Consider the following 26,051-nt stretch of genomic DNA (forward strand, 5'->3'; position numbering starts at 1 on the left):
TAGGTAACAAACAAAAGTCTCTAGCCTTAAATCCTTAAGCATAATGATAGATCCACACCAGAAAAGACATGAATAAATAGTTGCCAACTTGATATCATAAGCTGTCAGAATTTTCACCGATTTGCTTTCACCAATATGATATCCATATGTAAGCAAAGCTTAAAGCAAAAAAAAAAAAAAAAAAAAAAAAAAAAAAAAAAATATTAGTGTCACAAATACTAAAATCTCCTGGAAAATCTAACCAAAAAGTCAAAACTAAGAGGCAAAGTTGACTAACATCTGTTTTAGGGCCACTGAATGATCATTTAAGAGTTGAGAATGTAGCTATCAGTCCATTTACACAACTATTTCCCATGATAACTTCAGTTATCTTTTGTCATCATGTGATCAGTTAGAGAAAGATCCACATCTTGATAGCTAGTGATTCATTTTGGGATGTGCTTACTAATCAGACATGCCTTCAAGGACCTTTATTAATAAGTGAAGGAAGGAGAAGATTTCATTATAGTGGAACTGCAATACCTCTCCTGAATTAAGTAAAAGTGTTAAAAAGGGATCACTTATGTGTTATTTTAGAAAGCCTTTGTTACAGTCTTCAAATAAAAAATCTGAATAGTGCTATATTATTGTTTGCATGTAAATTAGACTTAGTAAAATGATAGCATTTCCATTTGGGAGGGAGGTATTATACAAGAAGTAAAAATTAAGGATATATTCATATCGTCAAGCATGTATATATAATATAATTTTTTAAAGAAAATGTTTTTGACATTTAAAGAATTGTAATTCATTTTATTTGGTCAGCCTTTGATTTATTGAACTGATTTTCTCTTATGTACCAAGACCTAGGCACACTTAGTAAACATTCTTCCCATTAGATTCTATATTCATTTTAGTTGTGTAAAACAAATAATTCTCTCTCTCTCTCTCTTTCTCTCTCTCTCTCTCTCTCTCTCTCTCTCTCTCTCTCTCTCTCTCTTTCTCTTAGTTTTCAGTAATTGTCCTCTACACCATGCCTTCCAGAATATTGCATCATTCTAATTAAAAACAAAAAACCTTCTTACAGTTAATATGTGAACAAGGCAATAAGCATGAAGATCATTTTCTTGGATTTCCATCTTTCATATTGTATACTTAGCATTGGGACCACTGGAATATTTTCATATATAATTGTGCAAAACATCCAAAAGTGATGAAATTTCAAAATGGGGGCACTATTGCATTCTAATTTAATAACCCTAAATAAAATTGAATGGCAATAAAGGAAATTTTTATTTCTAATGTTACCAACTGAGTAGATGTACTCTTACCTTAAAGTATACAATATTTTCCCATCATTCCATATTCTAAGGAGTTGGTTAGGAGTGGTAATCCAGTGAGCTTCTGCAGTTTTCGAGTTCCGGAAGATGGTATCTGGAATCCAGATTAACCCAACCATATTGCTGTTCAGAGTTAGTATTTTCATTGTGCTATTGAATCGAAGGCGACTGTCTGTCCAAGTCTGAGCAAAAAATATGTCAATTTGGTATTCCTGGCAAGAAAACAAAAAAGAAAGCAGATAAATTACTAATAGCTTTTTCTAATATCTCCTGTTTATCTTAAAGCTCACCCTTTCTATGCATTCTCCCTTTTTCACATTTCTATTTTTTCTAATTTTTGGAATCACATTTATTTATTCCTTTTTTTAGTTTATTATTTATGATCTGAATGCTTATCTCAGAGAAATCAGAACTTTATAACTTTATAATAATGCAATATGCAACATATAATATTTATTCCACAACTTTGTGAACAGTGGTTTCTTTGCATCTCTGTATAATGACAAGTGTATAAATTTTAAAATTCAGAGAGCACTGAAGATAATCTTTGGAAAAATAAATGAGCTAAGAGCAGGCAAATGGAGTTAAATAGAACAGCATTTACTCTTCCAGAACATTAATTGCTTCATTTTCACCCTGTCACTTAGATATCCTTTTGTATGTTTAGCCCTAAGCAGAAAGATTATAACAGCATTTTGTACTATTATAGATGCAAATTCATTATTATTCTTTCTAGATGATACCTCTCATTGCCTCCTCTTTTCCCCCCTTAGCAAGTACTCAGACATGAAAGGAACTTTATTAATATGCTAATAAGGTAGCCTCTAATTACAATGGTGAGATGGTATGATTTAAGGTTCTGGACCTATTCTCACCCTTTCCTATATGATTTATGCTAAATGGCTCTAAACAATGTGAATAGATTAGTAAACTTTTGATTTTTGTAGGCTCATATGACCAATCTTTTTTAAAAAATCAATTTTTTACAAATATAACTTATTATTTCAATAGCTGGCCAAAGCTATATGATAATGGGAAAATAACTTAACCTCCTTAATAGAAGGAATATGTTGAGTCACAGATGGGTTGCAAACTGCATTGGCAGAAAGAGTTCACAAATCAAGGGTATAATACAATTCAACTTAATTTAACAAGCTTTTGTTGTTTCATATGTGCTGGGATTTGTATTTGGATTTGGGTACAAAAGTCAAAAACGAAACTGTCCTTTCCCACTAGATGTTAAAATTTAACTTTGGGAAAGAAGTATGTACACTGATAAGTAAACTAAGAGGAAAAAAAAATACTGGGGACACTGAAAATTGGCACCATCAGGAAAATTCTTTTGGAGGATGTAGCACTAGACATGACACTTGAATGAAGATTTCCTAAAGGAGAATTGAAATTCCAAAATGAGATTTGGATTCCAATAAAGATTTGAAATTTTGAATGGGGATTTTTGAAATTCCAAAAGGCAACAGAGTAGAGGAATAACGGCCTTATGTAAAATCACAAGAAGGAGTCATGGAACATTCTTTAAAAAAAAGAGTATAAGAATTTGTTTAGAAATTAGACTAAACAAAAGAGAATTATATAAAATAGATTTAGAAAAGTATTTTGGGAGGGCTTTAAATGACAATTACATCTTACTGACAAAAGTGACCCCACTGAAACTTCATGAACAAGATAGTGACAAAGACAGAAGTGCATTGTTAGAATAATGACAGGCATCTATGTAGGTGTTGGTATGGTGATAGTGATGTACTAAGAAGCCACAAGAGAGCATATTATACTCAATTTTTTTTCTCTTGAAAAGTTTTTGAAACTCATGATTTATATTTTTTAGGAGTCTAGGGCTTTGTTCCATAATATGGTTTTCTAGTTGCCTAACTGCAAAAATAGCCAAGAGGGGATAGAACCCTCTTCTATGAGACTTCATATCTCATATTAGCCAAATGGCCAACACTAAAGCAGAAAATCAATCTATTAAATTGTAGAGATGCTTATCAAATGGAGAATGAAAGACTCAGTGGTGATGTATGATTGAATTGGAATATTACTGTGCTATAAGAAGTGATGATGTCAATGACCTTAGAAAAACAAGTATAGACTTGCATGCAACACTGAATTAACTGTATATTTAACAAATGTTCCTTCATCTGCTGAAAGTAAACTTGCCTTTATTAAATATTTGATAGGCTATAATTGTCTAATTTTATTCTGATCCTCAATCTGAGGGAGTTTTTACCACAAGAAACTCCATTCATTGAAGATTCTAAATATGGAGAGTATTCATAGAAAGTATGGAGGTAGGCACCAGATTGGAATAAAGCCTCTTATAAGGAGGATTAGGCTCCTCAAAAAATAAGACAAAAAAATCCACTTTTTTTTTTCATTTCACAGATGTAAACATACTGTACCAGAAAAAAATGTACCAGAAAAATCTTCCAAAACTCACATGGAAATTCAGTGGCTATTTTATAAAATGTATTGACTGATATTAGAATAAATCCTGGAGTTGCAAGTGTAGCATTTAGAAACCTACCATCATACATTTCACTTTACTCTTTGCTCATTGAAAAAAATAAAGAGATTGAAAGTAGAAAAACTCATTTTGGACCACTCTTTATGTTTCAACCACTCTCCTTACTCAAAAATTATTGAAGAAATTTTGAGACAGCTATCAATGTGATCCTGATTAAATAACTTTCCCCTCAGGACTCAGTTCCTCATTTGTAAAATTGGTAGTGGGTGGACAGTTTCAAGAATTTTAATTTTTATACCAAACTGCCAAAATTATTTTATAGAACTAGAAAAATAGTAACAAAATTCATTTGGAAGAACAAAATGTCAAGAAGAGTAAGGAAATTAATGAAAATAAATACAAAGGATGGTGGCTTAGCAGTATCAAGTTTAAAACTGTATTATAAAACAGCAGTCATCAAAACCATTTGGTACTAGTTAAGAAATAGAGTGGTGGATCAGGGGAATAGATTAGATATACTCAACACCATAATCATATCCTATAGCAATCTATAAACCCCCAGAACTCACTATTTGACAAAAATTGTTGGAAAAACTGAAAAATAATATGTCAGAAACTTGTCTTAGACCTACATCTCATACCTCATATCAAAATAAGATACATATATCAAAATGGATACATGATTTGGACATAAAGAATATCAAAAATGAATTAGGAGAACAAGGGATAATTTACCTATCAGATCTTTGGAGAAGGAAGAGATTTATAACCAAGGAACTAAAGAACATTATGAAAGGCAAAATGGACAGCTTTGATTACATTAAATTTAAAAAAAAAGTTTTTTGCACAAACAAAACCAACAGAAACAAGGTTAAAAAGGAAGTACAAAGCTGGGGAAAAAATCTTTACAGCCAGTATTTCTGATAAAAATCTCATTTCTAAAATATATAAAGAGCCAGATCAAATTTTAATTATTGATAAATGGTAAAGGATATGATCAATGTTCATATCATGAAATTAAAGTTACCTACAGTTATATAAAAAATATTCAAAATATATTGTTGGTGGAGTTGTGAAATGATCCCATTGTTCTGGAGAACAAGTTGGAACTATGCCCAAGGGGCTATAAAACTGCATACTCTTTGACCCAGCAGTGCCATTACTGGGTCCGCACATCCCAAGGAAATCATAAAGAAGGTAAAAGCACCCACATGTGAAAATGTTTGTCGTAGCTTTTTTTATGGTAAGAAAGAATAGATTCCCATCAATTGAGGAATGGCTGACTAAGTCATGGTATAAGAAGATAATGAAATATTATTATTCTATAAAAAGTAATTAGTGTTTTCAGGGGCGGAGCCAAGATGGCAGAGCAGGCACACATGACTCTCTAAGCTCCTCTCATTACCCTCATAACCAAATATTTAATCCAGCCTCAAAAATAACTTTTCACTGCTTAAATTCATGAAGATAAGAAGCACTACAACTTACCAGCCGATCCGGAAGCTCGCCAGGAAAGGTTTGTCCTGAGGGGCCAGGAACAGACTAGCACAGGCAGCGAGAGGCTAGAGCCCTGAGCAGACCAGGGGCAGGGGTGATCTCTGTGGCTAGAGAAGTTATAGGGACCACTCTGCTATAGGCTAACTGCTCTACCTTGATTACAAAGCAGTAAACTGGCAGAGAAGTTAAAACCTTAAACAGAGGGTCCTCTAAAAAACACCAGAACCTAACGAGATCTGGCTGTAACCCCTCAAACCCGGAAGTGACTCAGGCAGACTTTACCGCAGCCCTGTGGCCACATCCGGCAGTATGGGGCTTTTGCAGGGGCAGTTACTAATCTGCACGACAGTGGGGCACAGTCTGGGCAGCCTCTGATCGGCAGAGTGGGGGGCTCTGCCTGGGGCAATAGAACTTCCCCAGCAGACTGTGCTTCCCCGGGCTGACACTTCCTGTCCCTGCAAATCCATTCACTGCTCAGCTGCTAATACCCACAGCCCCAGGGCAGGGTTTGGCTTGGGGCAGTGAAACTCTCACTGCTAAGTGTCTAGCCCCAGGGCAGTCATTATCTCACACAACTGAGGTTCTTTGAAAGGCACTTTCCCAGCCCGGCCCTGCAGGCCTGAGTTACTTTCTGGTGGGGAACTCTTTCCCAGAGCACTCCAGAACCTCACTGCTTTTTGTAGCCGGTCGACAGGACAGCTACCCCGTCCATATACCTTTCACTGCTCTGCAGAGGAAGCTGGTAACCTCCTGGCTCTGAAGGCAGACCTTACAGGCTTTAACAAAATGAGTAAAAAAATCAAAAGAACGATTGATAGTTTCTACCCAGAAAGAGAACAGCTTTTCAACCCTGAAGAGACTAATAGCAGACAATCTCCAGACGATTGTTGGTCTCCAATACAAAAGGCTCTCCTAGAAGAGACTATTCAAAACCTTAAAAGAGAGCTAGAAGAAAAATGGGGAAAGGAAAGAGAAGCTATGCAAAAGAGTACAGAAAAGGCACATAATACATTAAAAGAAAAATTTGATAAAGTGGAAAAAGAAAAAAACTTCCTGAAATGTGAATTGGAAAAGGTAAAAAACAGAGTTTGCGAATTGGAAAAAGAAAAGGACTCACTAAAAATTAAAATTAGTGAAATGGAAAAAAATTCCATAGAGCAAAACAACTCAATTGGACATATACAAAAAGAAGTAAAAAAAGCTAATGAAGAAAATAACTCACTAAAAATTAGAACTGAACAAATAGAAATGACTGATTCATTGAGACATCAAGAATCAGTCAAGCAAAACCAAAAAAATGAAAGATTGGAAAAAAATGTCAAATATTTACTGGGAAAAACAACAGATCTGGAAAATAGATCTAGGAGAGATAACCTGAGGATCATCGGACTACCCGAAAATCATGATGAAAAAAAGAGCCTAGATACTATTTTACAGGAAATCATCAAAGAGAACTGCCCAGAAGTAATAGAACCAGAAGGGAAAATAGGCGTTGAAAGAATTCATCGAACACCTTCTGAAAAAGACCCTAAAATAAAGACTCCAAGGAATATTGTGGCCAAACTTCAGAATGTCCAGACTAAAGAAAAAATTTTACAAGCAGCCAGGAAAAAAACCGAGTTCAAATACCGAGGTGCCACAATAAGGGTCACACAAGATCTGGCTGCCTCAACATTAAAGGATCAAAGGGCCTGGAATCAGATATTCCGAAAGGCAGAAAAACTTGGAATGCAGCCAAGAATAAATGATCCAGCTAAGCTGAGTATTTTTTTCCATGGAAGAAGATAGATATTTAATGAAATAGAGGAATTCCATTTGTTTCTAAGGAAAAAAATAGACTTAAACAAAAAATTTGATCTTCAACAACAGGAATCAAGAGAAGCAGAAAAAGGTAAAAGGAACTCTTGAGAACTATATTTCTGTTGTGAATATACATAAAAATCATATGTATAATTTGATTTTACCGATATAACATAAAAAAGGGAAGTAGAAATGGAAAGGGGATAGTGCCAGAAAAAGGGAAGAAGGGAGATAAAAAGAGGGAAACTACATGCGACAATGAGGAAACCTATCATATATGAGGGAACTTAGAGAGGGGGAGGAACATTGTGTGAATCCTACTCTCATCAGAGTTGGCTCAAAGAGGAAACAATTGACATATTTGTTTTACACAGATTCTTCTCTCACTTCATTAAAAAGTGGGAGAAGAAAAGGGAGAAGGAAAAAGAGTAATAAGGGAAGGGTACAAGAAAGGGGAAGGGATTCCAAGGGAGGAGGGAGAGATACTAAAGAGGGAGAGCTGTGCGACATTAGTGGGACCAATAGGGAAGAAGGGAAGGAGGGCAAGAAAAAGAAAAGTATAATCTGGGGATATTAGGATGGAAGGAAATGCAGAATTGGTTATTTTAACTGCAAATGTGAATGGGATGAACTCTCCCATAAAGAGGAGGCGGATAGCAGACTGGATCAAAAGTCAGAACCCTACAATCTGTTGTTTACAGGAAACACATTTAAAACAGGGAGATACATATAGACTAAAGGTAAAAGGCTGGAGCAGAATCTATTGTGCTTCAGGTGAAGTCAAAAAAGCAGGGGTAGCCATCCTTTTCTCAGATCAAGCAAAAGCAAAGATTGATCTAATTAAAAGAGATAAGGAAGGAAACTATATCTTGCTTAAGGGTACTATAGAGAATGAAGCAATATCAGTATTAAACATATATGCACCAAGTGGTATTGCATCTAACTTCCTTAAAGAGAAGCTAAGAGAGTTGCGAAAAGAAATAGACAGCAAAACTATAATAGTGGGAGATCTCAATCTTGCACTCTCGGATTTAGATAAATCAAATCACAAAACAAATAAGAAAGAAATTAAAGAGGTAAATAGAATATTAGAAAAATTAGGTATGATAGATCTCTGGAGAAAACTGAATGGTGACAGAAAGGAGTATACTTTCTTCTCAGCACTTCATGGAACCTACACAAAAATTGACCATATATTAGGACATAAAGACCTCAAAATTAAATGCAGGAAGGCAGAAATAATAAATGCTTTTTTTTCAGATCACAACGCAATAAAAACTATATTTAACAAAAAGTTAGGTGTAAATAGACCAAAAAGTAATTGGAAACTAAATAATCTCATCTTAAAGAATGATTGGGTGAAACAGCAAATTATAGACACAATTAATAATTTCACTCAAGATAATGACAACAATGAGACATCATATCAAAATTTATGGGATGCAGCCAAAGTAGTAATAAGGGGAAATTTTATATCCTTAGAGGCTTACTTGAATAAAATAGAAAAAGAGAAGATCAATGAATTGGGCCTGGAACTTAAAAAGTTAGAAAAAGACCAAATTAAGAACCCCCAATCAATTACTAAACTTGAAATTCTAAAATTAAAAGGAGAAATTAATAATATAGAAAGTAAAAAACTATTGAACTAATAAATAAAACTAAGAGTTGGTTTTATGAAAAAACCAATAAAATTGATAAACCTTTGGTAAATCTGATTAGAAAAAGGAGAGAGGGAAATCAAATTGGCAGTCTTAAAAATGAAAAATGAGAACTTTCCACTGATGAAGAGGAAATTAAAGAAATAATAAGGGGTTACTTTGCCCAACTTTATGCCAATAAATTTGATAACCTAAGTGAAATGGATGACTACTTCCAAAAATATAGGCTTCCCAGATTATCAGAGGAGGAAGTAAATTGCTTAAATAGTCCCATTTCAGAAAAAGAAATAGAACAAGCTATTAATCAACTCCCTAAAAAAAATCCCCAGGACTAGATGGATTTACATGTGAATTCTACCAAACATTCAAAGAACAATTAGCCCCAATGCTTTATAAACTATTTGAAAAAATAGGGAATGAGGGAGTCCTACCAAACTCCTTTTATGACACAGACATGATACTGATACCTAAACCAGGTAGGTTGAAAACAGAGAAAGAAAATTATAGACCAATCTCCCTAATGAATATTGATGCTAAAATCTTAAATAAGATATTAGCAAAAAGACTACAGAAAATCATCCCCAGGATAATACATCATGATCAAGTAGGATTTATACCAGGAATGCAGGGCTGGTTCAATATTAGGAAAACTATCAATATAATTGGCCATGTTAATAATCAAATTAACAAAAACCATATGATCATCTCAATAGATGCAGAAAAAGCATTTGATGAAATCCAACATCCATTCCTATTAAAAAACTCTTGAGAGTATAGGAATAAATGGACTTTTCCTTAAAATAATCAGTAGCATCTATTTAAAACCAGCAGTAAGCATTATATGTAACTGGGACAAATTGTAACCATTCCCAATAAGGTCAGGAGTAAAACAAGGTATTACCGGTACTATTTAATATTGTATTAGAAATGCTAGCTTTGGCAATAAGAGTTGAGAAAGAGATTAAAGGAATAAGAATAGGCAATGAGGAAACCAAATTATCACTCTTTGCTGATGATATGATGGTATACTTAGAAAACCCCAGAGATTTTACCAAAAAGTTATTAGAAACAATCTACACCTTCAGCAAAGTTGCAGGATATAAAATAAACCCACATAAGTCATCAGCATTCTTATATATCACTAACAAAACCCAACAGTTAGAGATACAAAAAGAAATTCCATTTAAAGTAACTACTGCTTGTATAAAATATTTAGGAATCTATCTGCCAAGGGAAAATCAGAAACTTTATGAGCAAAACTACAAAACACTTTCCACACAAATTAAGTCTGATCTAACCAACTGGAAAAATATTAAATGCTCTTGGATTGGGCAAGCAAATATAATAAAGATGACAATACTACCTAAATTAATCTACTTATTTAGCGCTATACCAATCAGACTCCCAAAAAACTACTTTGATGAATTAGAAAAAATAACAACAAAATTCACATGGAAAAACAAAAGGTCAAGAATTTCAAGGGAATTAATGAAAAAAAAAAAATCAAATGAAGGTGGCCTAGCTGTACCAGATCAAAAATTATATTATAAAGCAGCAGTTACTAAAACCATCTGGTATTGGCTAAGAAATAGACTAGTTGATCAATGGAATAAGTTAGGTTCAAAGGACAAAACAGCCAATAACTTTAATAATATAGTGTTTGACAAACCCAAAGACACCAGTTTCTGGGATAAGAATGCATTATTTGACAAAAATTGCTGGGAAAATTGGAAATCAGTATGGCAGAAACTAGGCATTGACCCACACTTAACACCGTACACCAAGATAAGGTCAAAATGGGTTCATGATCTAGGCATAAAGAATGAGATGATAAATAAATTGGAAGAGCAAAGGATAGTTTACCTGTCAGACCTGTGGAAGAGGGAGGAATTTATGACCAAAGAAGAACTAGAGATCACTATTGACCACAACATAGAAAATTTTGATTATATCAAATTGAAAAGTTTTTGTACAAACAAAACAAATGCAAACAAGATTAGAAGGGAAGCAATAAACTGGGAAAACCTTTTTACAGTCAAATGTTCTGATAAAGGCCTCATTTCCAAAATATATAGAGAACTGACCCTAATCTATAAGAAATCAAACCATTCTCCAATTGATAAATGGTCAAAGGATATGAACAGACAATTCTCAGACGAAGAAATTGAAATTATTTATAGACATATGAAAATATGCTCCAAATCATTATTAATCAGAGAAATGCAAATTAAGACAACTCTGAGATACCACTACACACCTGTCAGATTGGCTAGAATGACAGGGAAAGATAATGGGGAATGTTGGAGGGGATGTGGGAAAACAGGGACACTGATACATTGTTGGTGGAATTGTGAACATATCCAGCCATTCTGGAGAGCAATTTGGAACTATGCTCAAAAAGTTATCAAGCTGTGCATACCCTTTGATCCAGCAGTGTTTCTACTGGGCTTATACCCCAAAGAGATACTAAAGAAAGGAAAGGGACCTGTATGTGCCAAAATGTTTGTGGCAGCCCTGTTTGTAGTGGCTAGAAGCTGGAAAATGAAAGGATGTCCATCAATTGGAGAATGGTTGAGTAAATTGTGGTATATGAACGTTATGGAATATTATTGTTCTGTAAGGAACGACCAGCAGGATGAATACAGAGAGGACTGGCAAGACTTACATGAACTGATGCTGAGTGAAATGAGCAGAACCAGGAGATCATTATATACCTCAACAATGATACTGTTTGAGGATGTATTCTGATGGAAGTGGACCTCTTTGATAAAGAGAGCCTTAATTGAGCAAAGATGGACAGAAGCAGCTACACCCAGAGAAAGAACACTGGAAATGAATATAAACTGCTTGCATTTATGTTTTTCCTCCCGGGTTATTTATACCTTCTGAATTCAATTCTCCCTGTGCAACAAGAAAACTGTTTGGTTCTGCACACATATATTGTATCTAGGATATACTGCAACCCATTCAACATGTAAAGGACTTTTGCCATCTGGGGAAAGGGGTGGAGGGAGGGAGGGGAAAAATCGGAACAGAAATGAATGCAAGGGATAATGCTGTAAAAAATTACCCTGGCATGCGTTCTATCAATAAAAAATTATTTTAAAAAAAGTGATTAGCAATCTGATTTTAGAAAAGCCTGGAAAGATTTACATGAAGTGATGCTGAGGAAAAAAAAGCAGAACCAGTAATATATTGTACACAATAACAGTAAGAATTTGTGATAATCAACTATGAAAGACTTGGTTCTTCTCAATAGTTCAGTGATGAAAAGTAATTCCAATAGATTTTGGGCAGAAAATGCCATCTGAATCCAGAAAAAGAACTAAGGAGAGTGAACGTGAATCAATACATGTTATGTTCACTTCTTTTTTGGTTTGTTTGTTTGTTTTATCTCTCTCATGATTTTTTTTTCCTTTTGCTCTTATTTTTTTCTCTCCAAACAGGATTCTTTAAGAAATGTGTATGAAGTGTGCCCATCAATTGGAGAATGGCTGAATAAATTGTGGTATATGAATATTATGGAATATTATTTTTTCAGTAAGAAAAAAAACAATAGGTTGATTTCAGAAAGGCCTGGAGAGACTTACATGAACTGATGCTGAGTGAAATAAGCAGGGGTAGGAGATCATTATATACTTCAACAGCTATATTATATGATGATCAATTCTGATGGACCTGGCCGTTTTCAGCAACAAAATCAGTTTCAATGGAGCAGTAATGAATTGAACCAGCTACCCCCAGCAAAAGAACTCTGGGAGATGACTATGAACCATTACATAGAATTCCCAATCCCTCTATTTTTGTCTGTCTGCATTTTTTATTTCCTTTACAGGCTAATTGTACACTATTTCAGAGTCCAATTCTTTTTGTACAGCAAAATAACTGTTTGGATTTGTATACTTATTTTGTATTTAATTTATACTTTAATATTTTTAACATGTATTGCTCAACCAGCCATCTGGGGGAGGGGGTGGGGAGAAGGAGGGGAAAAATTGGAACAAAAGATTTGGCAATTGTAAATGCTGTAAAATTACCTATGCATTTATCTTGTAAATAAAAAGCTATAATAATAAAAAAGTAAAAAAAAAGAAAAGAAAAGAAATGTGTATTAAAATATTTGGAGTTAAAAAAAAAAGTTTTAACTCTGACATTACATGAAATTCATGTCCTTCCAAACATAAAGTGATGTTAGTATAGTATTGTTCATTTCAATTGGTCCATTTTGTCACATGGGTGTGTGGACTATTAAAGCGATTCTAAGAGATCTTGTCTTTTAAAATTTCTTACTTTTGCCATTATGACACGGGAAGAAAACTTTTCCATATATGCAGCATTGCTCTCTCTTACAGAGATTATATAAGAATAGGTGGCAATAAACAAAATAACACCATCAAGAATGACATTATTTAATTGACCAAAGAAGCAAAAGCAAAAGGAACAAAATATTAGCAGTATCTTCCAAATTCTGCTTCCAGCGGAGACAAAAATTACTCCTGTATGGTAACACTATTTTCCTACTATATCTTTTACTCATGATCTTATCTGAGACTTCCCCTTGGTAACAGTGTAACATGCTTACTCTGACCTTTAAATTGTTTCTAAATTTAACAAATATTTGAGGAAAGAAAATACACACAAAAAAGATATTTTTGGTTTTATTATAAAAGCAGTCTTTTTTTGTAATGGAGTTATTCATTGTTTTTCCATGGCCAAAAAAAAAAAAAAATCCCAAATGGCTTTTTGGACTATATACAACACTTTCAGATTCATAAATATCTATGAAATTAAAAAAAATCTAATATACAAATAATTTATTTGAAAGGCAAAATACTGAATTTAAAAGTGACAGGAGAAAACTAATTATGGACAGAATTCATCATTGCAAATTTTGGGGATTCCTAAATAATTTGTTTTAATAATTTGATATTAATTAATAATGTGAATAATAATGAGTTCTAAATAAACCGTGAATTAATGTGGTGTATGGAAGATGTTAATACAACAACAAAAAATTCATACTCATGAATATAACATTCATTGTATGCAGCTTTGATAGAACTACAAAAAGGATTCCTTATTAAGTACCCTGCCATTTACTGATGTGGAAAAAGAGACTGTACACTGTTAAGCAACTGGGAGTATGGTATTATAGAGTTCTTTTTTTTTTTTTTTATAGTTGATGTTATAATAGCATATCAAATTTCATCTTTGTCAAATCCCTCAGAAAACATTGCCCATACTAGCACTGTATTACTATGATATAATGATGCATTTTCAAATATCCAAAATATTATGAACTCCTACTGTAGCATGATTTTTCTATTATTTCAAAATACTGAACTAGTTCAGTGGTTAATGATCTTACCTCATGCTTTATCCAAAAAGTCACTAACTCCCCTAAGTATCAGACTGTATAATAGTTTTAAATTACTACATGTGACTAACATTGTTCTTATAAAATTAATTACCTCTTATAGCATAAATTCTCCAAATATGCTTTTAAAGGACTTTTGACTAGGTAGGATTGTTTTCATGGTGATGAAGATCATAAGTAGAATCTTGTTTTATGTCTTAATTTAAATTCTACTACTTGGCATGAAATCATGAGGATATCAAAATATCTCAATTTTAGTGTCATTTATTGGAAAGCTAACACCAACCCTTTCTTTCTCTTACACTTTCCTTAAAAGAAATGGTCTACACTTAGAAAAACAAGGGAGAGCAAGAAACTATATGCTAAATCCAGTAAAAAGTACTGAGGGTACAAATGGATGTTAAAAAACAAAAAACAAACAAAAACAAAAACAAAAACAAAAACAAAAACAAAAACACAACAGTTCTAGTGTTAAGGAATTTACATCCTAATAAGGGAAGACAGCTCACAAAAAAGAGCAGAGATAATTATATGAGACTTTGTGTGGAGGGGCTATTCACTGGGCCTTGGACTTTGAAGTCTGGAGTAGAGGAAAGAGCAAGGGCTAGCTGATATCTGAAGCATGATATCTGAGCTGAAAAGTCAAAAGCAGAGACATGAGGGGATATTTCCCTAAAAAGAAGACTGCAGAAGAAACTTGAGAATGGGAAAAAAAGGAGTTGGTACATTGGAGTAATGTTCTATGGTCAGGTCACAAAGTCAGATATATGTTCTTGGATGAAGAAAACCCAGAAACTGTAGGAAATAAAGCTGCAATGGCAGCTGAGAAATAGTATTTTAGAGAGAGAAGAGAAAATCCACTTCTACTTCTCTCTGTATTGATTTTCATTCCTATCCTAATGCTAATAATATATAACATGAAAACTACTCTTAGAAGTCCCTGGTGACTTCTTTCTTATCAAATAAAAGAACTTTTCTTTTATTCTTACTTTCCTAGACTTCTCTGTTGCAGTTGGTATTATTGACCACAATTTCCTTCTCTCTATTTAGTCTTTTTTGTATAATTTTCCCCTCTTTATCCATGCTCCAGTTCTCTAATACTAAATACACCATTCCTCAACCCTTACTACATGTATCAAACACCAAAATATTTGTTCTTTTCAGCATTAAACTCCTAGAAAGAAGTCTGTGTTTCATTTTCTATCTATTCATGCACTTTTTAAGTTTCTTTGATATTTGGCATCTATTCCCACCACTTCCATTTCTTGATAGTTTTCTTCTGTGGATCATATTCTTTATATGATCCTTATTCTAAAATAATATAAAATGAATGAAATAAACATTTTAGAAAGTAAAATCCCAGGAAGAATTGGGGGAAAAAATATTAGTATGGTACAGTGGAAAACCTGCTGAATTTGGAATTGAGTAAATGTTCAATGTTTATAATATAAAATGAATGAAATAAACATTTTAGAAAGTAAAATCCTAGGAAGAATTGGGGGAAAAAATATTAGTATGGTACAGTGGAAAACCTGCTGAATTTGGAATTGAGTAAATGGGTTCAATGTTTATCTCTACTACTTACTACCTGTGTGGTCTTGGACAATTCAATTAATCCACTAGGGACCTCAGTTATCTTTTCTGTAGAATGAAAGTACTGCTTTACATTTCTCTGAGGTCTCTTTTAGCTCTAAGGCTATGATGAACTAATGGCAAAAATTTTTAGGGACTTTGTGATGAGTACTGCATCAGGTAGCATATTCTTATTGTTGTTTCAACTATTTCCTATTCTTTTAACCCCCATTTTGAATTTTCTAGGAAAAGCTACTGGAATGGTGTGTAATTTTTTTTTTTTTAATTAGGACATTGAGGCAACTATGGTGAATTAACTTGCTCAGGTCTCCCTGCTGTGGGCCTGGTGCTCTACTTATTGGGTACTATAGAAAGATATAATTTTAGGGAAATATAGTCCCTTCCTTGATGGCAAATATGGAATAATAGGAGATTATTCTGGAAGTAATTTGGTATGATGAAAAATAAATGTTCTTTTTTGAGTCAGACTTCCTAGATTCAAATCTCAACTGTGTCATTTACTTTCTGTGTGACCTTGAATGTCACAATTTTTTAAAAATAACTTTTTATTGATAGAACCCATGCCAGGGTAATTTTTTACAGCATTATCCCTTACATTCACTTCTGTTCTGATTTTTCCCCTTCCTCTCTCCACCCCCTCCCCTAGATAGTAGCAGTCCTTTACATGTTGAATAGGTTACAGTATATCCTAGATACAATATTTGTGTGCAGAACCGAACAGTTTTCTTGTTGCACAGGGAGAATTGAATTCAGAAGGTATAAATAACCCAGGAAGAAAAACAAAAATGCAAGCAGTTTATATTCATTTCCCAGTGTTCTTTCTTTGGGTATAGCTGCTTCTGTCCATCTTTGATCAATTAAAGCTCTCTTTATCGAAGAGATCCACTTCCATCAGAATACATCCTCAAATAGTATTGTTGTTGAGATATATAATGATCTCCTGGTTCTGCTCGTTTCACTTAGCATCAGTTCATGTAAGTTTCACCATTCCTCTCTGTATTCATCCTGCTGGTCATTCCTTACAGAACAATAATATTCCATAACATTGAATGTCACAATTTCTATAAGGTCCCAGTTTCCTCATTTGTAAAATTAAGGGTGTCCTTATACAGTCTCTCTGAAAAGTTTTGGAATCAATTGCAAGACATGGGAGATATTAGCATAGGATCATCCAGCATGATGTGTATAAATCAAAGAAGGAACTGTGTTGTACAAACAAAGCAGAATTGCAGTAGTTCAAATGAAATGTTATTTGTACAAATTTAGAGACATCTCTATTCTGATATTCATATGGACCAACCATGTGTGCCCGACCCATGGTAGTACCTTCTGAGTTAATATTAATCTGATCAGCCACAATTAGCCACACTATACCTTGACCCCAACATCATGATGCCATTTTGCTCCTAAGTACAAAGAACAATCACCAAAAGAAAGGAAATGAAGTACATGAATTACCATTAAGGTTCTTTCTAGTTCTAAATCTACAATTACATATATACACATGTGTGTGTTTATTTCATGTATAATAAAGCCCACTAAAACTTTCCTAACATTAATTGATGAATAAAAAACTATTTGTGAGGTCTGACAAGATAGTTATTACTCAGCATTGGGATCAGAAATGAAAGAAGTCCTTTTGGAAATGACAACATTTAAATTGTATATTAAATAATGAAAGGAAATTCAACAACAAAAGGGACAGATGTGAGGCATTCTAGTGGATGGGAATAGCTGTTATTGTTTGTCCTTCCTTTTCAAAGGACATAAGGGAGCTGATGTAATGACATACAAATGAATCAGATTTAAGTAAGGAAGGGCTGTGCAAGACTACCTGCCTCACTTTCCCCTCCAGAGCCATCTGGGTCCAGTGGCCAGATATAGATCAGTACATCAAGATATGGTCCTAGATGTAATGGGAAACCTGGGCCTTTTTAAGCTAGGATCTTCAACAGGTCTCAGTTTGACTGAAATTTCACCTATTCAATGATTAAGGCTAGGTAGCAACTGAGATAATGAATCTCTTTTTTCACCTAATTAAAAATAAAGTTCCAAGAAACAAATCTGGGAAAGGAAGACCATTGGTAAGGAACACCTGAAAGGTCTCTAGACAGTTACAGATAAAAGGATACAACTAATAATATCATTTGGCTGCCCTGCCTTTGGAAATGAGAAGAAGTCATTATTATAGCTTGAAACCAAGACAGATCCTTTGTTCAACATTCTTTCTGTATTCCTTGTTTGATACAAGGGTCAAACAGAGGAAATGTTGTGGAGAAACAATTGATAGGGTCATAGATCTGAATTTGGAAGGAACCTCAAAGATTACTACCTGATTTTACTGAGGAGGAAATTGAAGTTCTTCAAGGTTTTGACTGGTCAAAGGTTAAACAAATATTACTTTGCAGAGGGCAGATCTAAATGATCTGAATGATTTTTCTTCTAAATCTCCCTGTGATCTACATGGTTAGAGTATGTGAGGGTAGAGTATGAGAAAGAGTGAAGAATAAAAAATAACTACAAGACTATGAACAAAGAAGCCAGTGTAATGCCTTAGATAGGAAGTGTTAAGTGTTAAGGATAAACAAATTTCAATGAAAAGATAATATTATATGGCCTAGAGATTTTGAACTAGTGTTGCTAGATTTATATTCAGGAGGAAATGATTAAGAATGGTTTGGAAACTCTGGTTTGGGAAACAGAAGGGAGATCATGATTGTAAAAATAAAGTTTTTAGATTTATCTTTTCAGAAGCACTGAGGAGAACCAGGGGGACTGAATTAGATTTCTAAGGCAGCCAATGAACACAAATAAATAAATAAAACCCCAAAATTTAGATAATTTCTCCTAATCTATCCAACTCAATAGGTATTTAAGTTCCTATTATGTTTCAGATATAATGCCAGATGCTAGAGATACAAAGATAAAATCAAATGAATTATAATTTTGTCTTTCTTGGTATATCAACAGAAATGGGCTATTTGCTGGTTTAAAGCTAACATCTAGAATAACATTTTCATTTAAAACCAGCCTTTTAAAAAATGTTTGTTATATCATTCAAATGGGTATGAATTTGAACTATAAAAATTCAAGCTTATTATCCAAGATTTTGCTTGAGGAAATGTCAATATATATAAAATCCTGTTTTAAGCTGATCCCAAAATAGAAATCAGCCAGAGGCTAATAAATGCTCCAGAAAGAAAAGCAAAATATATAGGCATAATTAGGAGTCTTTCTCTTCAGATGCTAAGTCAGATAAATGGTACAAAAATATTTCATCAGCAGAAATACTTTTGTCCATCTTTGAAGATATTTCTGAAGATAGAAAACTCACCAACAACTGTATTCTCTAGGGGTCTGAGATATCTACTAAATAGTTCACATTAGAAGCAGCTGAAATGTCTCTGTTCTAGGTTAAAACTACAGAAGTGATAATATAGTTTATAATACCTAAGGGTTTCATTTTCAGTTTTTAGATAGAAATCGTAAGTTCTTGAGACTGGAAAAGACTTTCAATATCATCAAGCTATGTACTTAGACAATCTAGCCTCAAACACTCATTTTAGCAGTGCAGAAACAATGTTCCAGGTAGGTTATGATTTGCCAGAGTCTGACAGGTGTTAAGTTGCAGAGCCAAAAGTAAAAGGTACTCTTTGAGGGAGGAATAAGTGTTATTAACTGGAATGGATCAAAACAAAAGCTTAATAGAGGATGCAGCATTTGAGTTAAACATGAAAGGATGTGTGGAATTCATTAAGTGGACAGGTAGAATGAGAAGAGGAGAGCATTCAAGGCAGAGAATATGTATTATACAAAGACAGAGAAGAACAGAGATGTTTTTCCTGCATATTCCTTAGGTACCTTAAAATAGAACTCATCCTTTTCCATCTAAACATATAGGTATTGGAAAAGTTAAATGGCACAATGAATAAAATACCACACTTGGAATTTTGACTGGGCAAAGATTAAATAAATAGTAGAGGTCAGATCTGAATCTATATTTTCTGACTTTAGAGCCAGCGATTTTTCTTCTGAATCACCCTGGTGTCTATTTAGTTGTTGTGATGGGTTAGAAAGAGTGAAAAATCAAAACTAACTACAAGACTATGAACAAGGTAGCTTCACATTCTGCCTCACCTAGCTAAAAGCTCTGGGACAAATTATATGTGTATAAATTTAATAAATAAACACACATATAATATGTATGTAGTATAAATGAAGTAAAATAGTTAAATATTAGTTTGAGAAAGAGTAAAACAGCATCTAGGGAAGAAAGCCTTCATGTAGAAGGTGATACTTGAATTGACTTTTTATTTATTTTTTAATTTAAATTTTTATTTTATTTTATAATAACTTTTTATTGACAGAATCCATGCCAGGGTAATTTTTTTTTACAACATTATCCCTTTTTTATTTTATTTTATTTTATTTTATTTTTTAATTTTTATTTAATAATTACTTTATATTGACACTCGTTTCTGTTCCAATTTTTTCCCTCCCTCCCTCCACCCCCTCCCCTAGATGGAAAGCAGTCCTTTATATGTTGGATATGTTGCAGTATATCCTAGATACAATATATGTTTGCAGAATCGAACAGTTCTCTTGTTGCACAGGGAGAATTGGATTCAGAAGGTAAAAATAACCCGGGAAGAAAAACAAAAATGCAAATAGTTCACATTCATTTCCCAGTGTTCTTTCTGTGGATGTAGCTGCTTCTGTCCATCATTTATCAATTGAAACTGATTTAGGTCTCTTTGTCAAAGAAATCCACTTCCATCAGAATACATCCTCATACAATATCATTGTTGAAGTGTATAATGATCTCCTGGTTCTGCTCATTTCACTTAGCATCAGTCTCTCCAAGCCTCTCTGTATTCATTCTGCTGGTCATTTCTTACAGAAAAATAATATTCCATAACATTCATATACCACAATTTACCCAGCCATTCTCCAATTGATGGGCATCCACTCAATTTCCAGTTTCTAGCCACTACAAACAGGGCTGCCACAAACATTTTGGCACATACAGGTCCCTTTCCCTTCTTTAGTATATAAAGACCTTTCCCTTCTTTAGTATTTCTTTGGGATATAAGACCAGAAGTAACACTGCTGGATCAAAGGGTATGCACAGTTTGATAACTTTTTGGGCATAATTCCAGATTGCTCTCCAGAATGGTTGGATTTGTTCACAACTCCATCAACAATGCATCAGTGTCCCAGTTTTCCTGCATCCCCTCCAACATTCATCATTATTTTTTCCAGTCATCTTAGCCAATCTGACAGGTGTGTAGTGGTATCTCAGAGTTGTCTTAATTTGCATTTCTCTGATCAATAGTGACTTGGAACACTCTTTCATATGAGTGGTAATAGTTTCAATTTCATCATCTGAAAATTGTCTGTTCATATCCATTTATCAATTGGAGAATGGCTTGATTTCTTATGAATTAGAGTCAATTCTCTATATATTTTGGAAATGAGGCCTTTATCAGAACCTTTAACTGTGAAGATGTTTTCCCAGTTTGTTGCTTCCCTTCTAATCTTGTTTGCATTAGTTTTGTTTGTACAAAGGCTTTTTAATTTGATATAATCACAATTTTCTATTTTGTGATCAGTAATGGTCTCTAGTTCATCTTTGGTCACAAATTTCTTTCTCCTCCACAAGTCTGAGAGATAAACTATCCTATGTTCTTCTAATTTATTTATAATCTCGTTCTTTATGCCTAGATCATGGACCCATTTTGATCTTATCTTGGTATACAGGGTTAAGTGTGGGTCCATGCCTAATTTCTGCCATACTAATTTCCAATTATCCCAGCAGTTTTTATCAAATAATGAATTCTTATCCCAGAAGTTAGGATCTTTGGGTTTGTCAAACACTAGATTGCTATACTTGACTATTCTGTCTTGTGAGCCTAATCTATTCCATTGAGCAACTAATCTATTTCTTAGCCAATACCAAATGGTTTTGGTGACTGCTGCTTTATAATATAATTTTAGATCAGGTACAGTTAGGCCACCTTCATTTGATTTTTTTTTCATCAATTCCCTTGAGATTCTTGACTTTTTATCATTGCATATGAATTTTGTTGTTATTTTTTTCTAGATCATTAAAATACTTTCTTGGAAGTCTGATTGGTATAGCATTAAATAAATAGATTAAGTTAGGGAGTATTGTCATCTTTATTATATTTGCTCCTTCTATCCAAGAACACTTAATATTTTTTCCAATTATTTAAGTCTGACTTTATTTGTGTGGAAAGTTTTTTGTAATTTTGCTCATATAATTCCTGACTTTCCTTTGGTAGATAGATTCCCAAATATTTTATGCTGTCAACAGTTATTTTGAATGGAATTTCTCTTTGTATCTCTTGCTGTTGGATTTTGCTGGTGATATATGAAAATGTTGAGGATTTTGGGGGATTTATTTTGTATCCTGCTACTTTGCTAAAGTTATAAATTATTTCTAATAGCTTTTTAGTAGAATCTCTGGGGTTCTCTAGGTATACCATCATATCATCTGCAAAGAGTGATAGTTTGGTTTCCTCATTGCCTACTCCAATTCCTTTAATCTCTTCCTCGACTCTTATTGCAGAGGCGAGTGTTTCTAATACAATATTGAATAATAATGGTGATTGCTTCGCTCCAGATCTTACTGGGAAAGGTTCCAGTTTTTCCCCATTGCATATGATGCTTACTGATGGTTTTAAATATATGCTCCTGACTATTTTAAGGAAAAGTCCATTTATTCCTATGCTCTCAAGTATTTTTATTAGGAATGGATGTTGAATTTTATCAAATGCTTTTTCTGCATCTATTGAGATGATCATGTGGTTTTTGTTTGTTTGGTTATTGATATAGTCAATTATGCTAATAGTTTTCCTAATATTGAACCAGCCATGCATTCCTGGTATAAATCCTACTTGGTCATAGTGTATTATCCTGGGGATGATTTTCTGTAATCTTTTTGCTAATATTTTATTTAAGATTTTAGCATCAATATTCATTAGGGAGATTGGTCTATAATTTTCTTTCTCTGTTTTCAGCCTACCTGGTTTAGGTATCAGTACCATGTCTGTGTCATAAAAGGAGTTTGGTAGGACTCCTTCCATCCCTATTTTTTCAAATAGTTTATTTAGCATTGGAGTTAATTGTTCTTTAAATGTTTGGTAGAATTCACATGTAAATCCATCTGGTCCTGGGGATTTTTTCTTAGGGAGTTGATTGATAGTTTGTTGTATTTCTTTTTCTGAGATGGGACTGTTTAGAATATTTACTTCTTCCTCTGTTAGTTTGGGCAAGCTATATTTTTGGAGGTATTTTTCTATTTCATTTAAGTTGTCGAATTTATTGGCATAAAGTTGGGCAAAGTAACTCCTAATTATTGCTTTAATTTCCTCTTCGTTAGTGGTGAGTCCTCCCTTTTCATTTTTAAGACTAACAATTTGATTTTCCTCTTTCCTTTGTTAATCAGATTTAATAAGGGTTTGTCTATTTTGTTGGTTTTTTCATAGAACCAACTCTTAGTTTTATTAATTAATTCAATAGTTTTTTTTTTTTTACTTTCAATTTTATTGATCTCTCCTTTTATTTTTAGAATTTCAAGTTTAGTGTTTGACTGGGGGGGGGGGTTAATTTGGTTCCTTTTCTAGCATTTTTAGTTGCAAGCCCAATACATTGACCTTCTCTTTTTCTATTTTATGCAAATAGGCCTCTAGAGATATGAAATTTCCCCTTATTATCGCTTTGGCTGCATCCCATACATTTTGGTATGATGTCTCATTATTATCGTTTTCTTGGGTGAAGTTATTAATTTTGTCTATGATTTGCTGTTTCACCCAATCATTCTTTAGTATGAGATTATTTGGTTTCCAATTGTTTTTTGGTCTACTTTCCCCTGGCTTTTTGTTGAATGTAATTTTCATTGCATTGTGGTCTGAAAAGGATACATTTACTATTTCTGCCTTACTGCATTTGAGTTTGAGGTTTTTATGTTCTAATATATGGTCAATTTTTGTATAGGTTCCATGAACTGCTGAAAAGAAAGTGTACGCCTTTCTGTCTCCATTACATTTTCTCCAGAGATCTACCATATCTAATTTTTCTAGTATTCTATTTACCTCTTTGACTTCTTTCTTATTTATTTTGTGGTTCGATTTATTTAATTCTGAGAATGCAAGATTGAGATCTCCCATTATTATAGTTTTGCTGTTTATTTCTTCATGCAGCTCTCTTAATTTCTCTTTTAAGAATTTAGATGCTAAACCACTTGGTGCATATATGTTTAATATTGATATTACTTAATTATCTATGCTACCCTTTAGCAAGATATAGTGCCCTTCCTTATCTCTTTTAATTAGATCAATTTTTGCTTTAGCTTGATTTGAGATCAGGATGGCTACCCCTGCTTTTTTGACTTCACCTGAAGCATAGTAGATTTTGCTCCAACCTTTGACCTTTACTCTGCATGTATCTCCCTGCTTCAGGTGTGTTTCCTGTAAACAACATATTGTAGGGTTCTGGCTTTTAATCCATTCTGCTAACCACTTTCTCTTTATGGGGGAGTTTACCCCGTTCACATTTATAGTTAAAATGACCAATTCTATATTACTTGCCATCTTGTTAATCCCTGTTTATGCTTTTTTTTTCCTTTCTCCCTTACCCCCTTTCCCAGTATTAAGCTTGTGAGCACCACTTGCTTCTCACAGCCCTCCCTTTTTAGTATCCCTCCCCCCCACCTTAGAGTTCCTCCTCCTATCTTACCTGTATTCCCTTCCACTTAGCTTATCCCTTCCCTTTTCACTTTTGAATTGACTTTTGAAAGAAGATATTGTAAGAAGTAAGGAGGAAATCCATTGTAGATCTGAAGGAATGTGTAAAGCCCCCTGGCTTAGGTGATGGAATGTTCTCCTCCTCCTCTCAGTGAAATAGTAGATTAAATCACTTGGTCTAATTCTTTTTTTCAAAAATTATGTTTGAGGGATTAAGGAGAGAAAAAAATGTTTGGGATAGTTATTTTAGGAAATAAAAAATGAAAATTATGAGAGCAGGAAAGACTGATTAGAATTGAAAATATATGTGCCCAAGGAAAGGTAGAATTAGAGAAGGTGATTGACAGAGTAGGGAAATATCAAAGTATTAGATAGAGATCATATTAAGCTCAGAATTAGTCTAAATGTTAGGAGAAGTACAAAGATAGATTTTTTCCCCCTAAGAGTTTAATTTCAGAACTCTGGAAGTTTAAAATGATTCCTATTTGTAAAATGGAAAGATTTATAATATGAAATCTTGACATAGCATATGATCATTTTATTATAGAGTTAGGATTAGAAGTTACATTGGACATCATCTAGTACAATCTCTTCTTTTAAAGGTGAACAAACTGAGTCCAGTCATAATTTATTTTGAGATCATGCAGGTAATAAGGAAGAGAGCTAGAATTGAATCAAAGTCCTTTGCATCCAGATCCAATGTTCTTTCCTCTATACTGCAATGCTTATGATTGAACTTCTACAAAAAATAAGTCAATTACTTTGACTTATGTGGTCATGTGATGAGAAGAGACAGTCGCTTGAATTGCGTTTATTCAGAATACCTGTGAACAATGGTATGGAAAAACTGAGCTGCCTGCTAGCTATTAATTGAAGAAGTTAGAACATGAATTGGAAAGTTCTTAAAGACTGTTTAAAAGTATTATACATGCATAGCCTTTATCAAACTGATTGCTGTCTTGGGGAAGGATGGAAGAGAAAAAAATTGGAATATGAAACTTTGCAAAAATGAATATTGAATACTATATTTATATGTATTTAAAACGCTATTGAAAAAAAAACTATAACAAGTACAGGAAAATTAGGATACAAATTCAGTTTAGAGCCCCCAAAGGGGAAAATTAAGTGACAAAAAGCAACAGCGTAGTTGCAGTATTAAAGAACAAATTGTGGTTCGAGAAGAATTAGAAAAAAAAAAAGAATTGCCATTAAAAGCCTGAACTTTAAGCCACTCAGAGGAAATCCAACTTGCAATTAAAGTAAGAAAGAATGAATATTGTGGGAAAAGTAGAGGATGAACAGGGAATTTAATAAAAACAGTGAAAGATATCAAAGGGCACATTGGAATATTCTAGAGCAGTGGTATCAAGGTCAAATAGAGATAGAGCCACAATTATGTAAATAATGATCCCTGAGAGACAACATGTTAATACAACCTATATTTATTTTATTTTGATGTATTTTCTTATATATTTCCCAAGTACAGCTTCTTCTGGTTCAGGCCATACTCAGGAATGAGAGGGCCCTTGTGAGGCCTATGGATCATGTATTTGATAC

General features: G+C 33.6%; 1 protein-coding gene across 1 annotated transcript in view; it reads right to left on the minus strand.

Annotated features, from left to right (window-relative positions):
- Positions 1 to 26,051, minus strand: part of GABRG3 (gamma-aminobutyric acid type A receptor subunit gamma3) — a 916,890-nt gene that overhangs the window by 433,353 nt on the left and 457,486 nt on the right. The window contains exon 4 of the mRNA XM_051984649.1: positions 1,311 to 1,531. Coding sequence (XP_051840609.1) covers positions 1,311 to 1,531 — 221 coding nt within the window. The remainder of the gene's footprint in view (positions 1 to 1,310; positions 1,532 to 26,051) is intronic.

The sequence above is a fragment of the Antechinus flavipes genome, chromosome 3 (genome assembly GCF_016432865.1).
Source record: "Antechinus flavipes isolate AdamAnt ecotype Samford, QLD, Australia chromosome 3, AdamAnt_v2, whole genome shotgun sequence".
NCBI classification, from domain to species: Eukaryota; Metazoa; Chordata; class Mammalia; order Dasyuromorphia; family Dasyuridae; genus Antechinus; species Antechinus flavipes.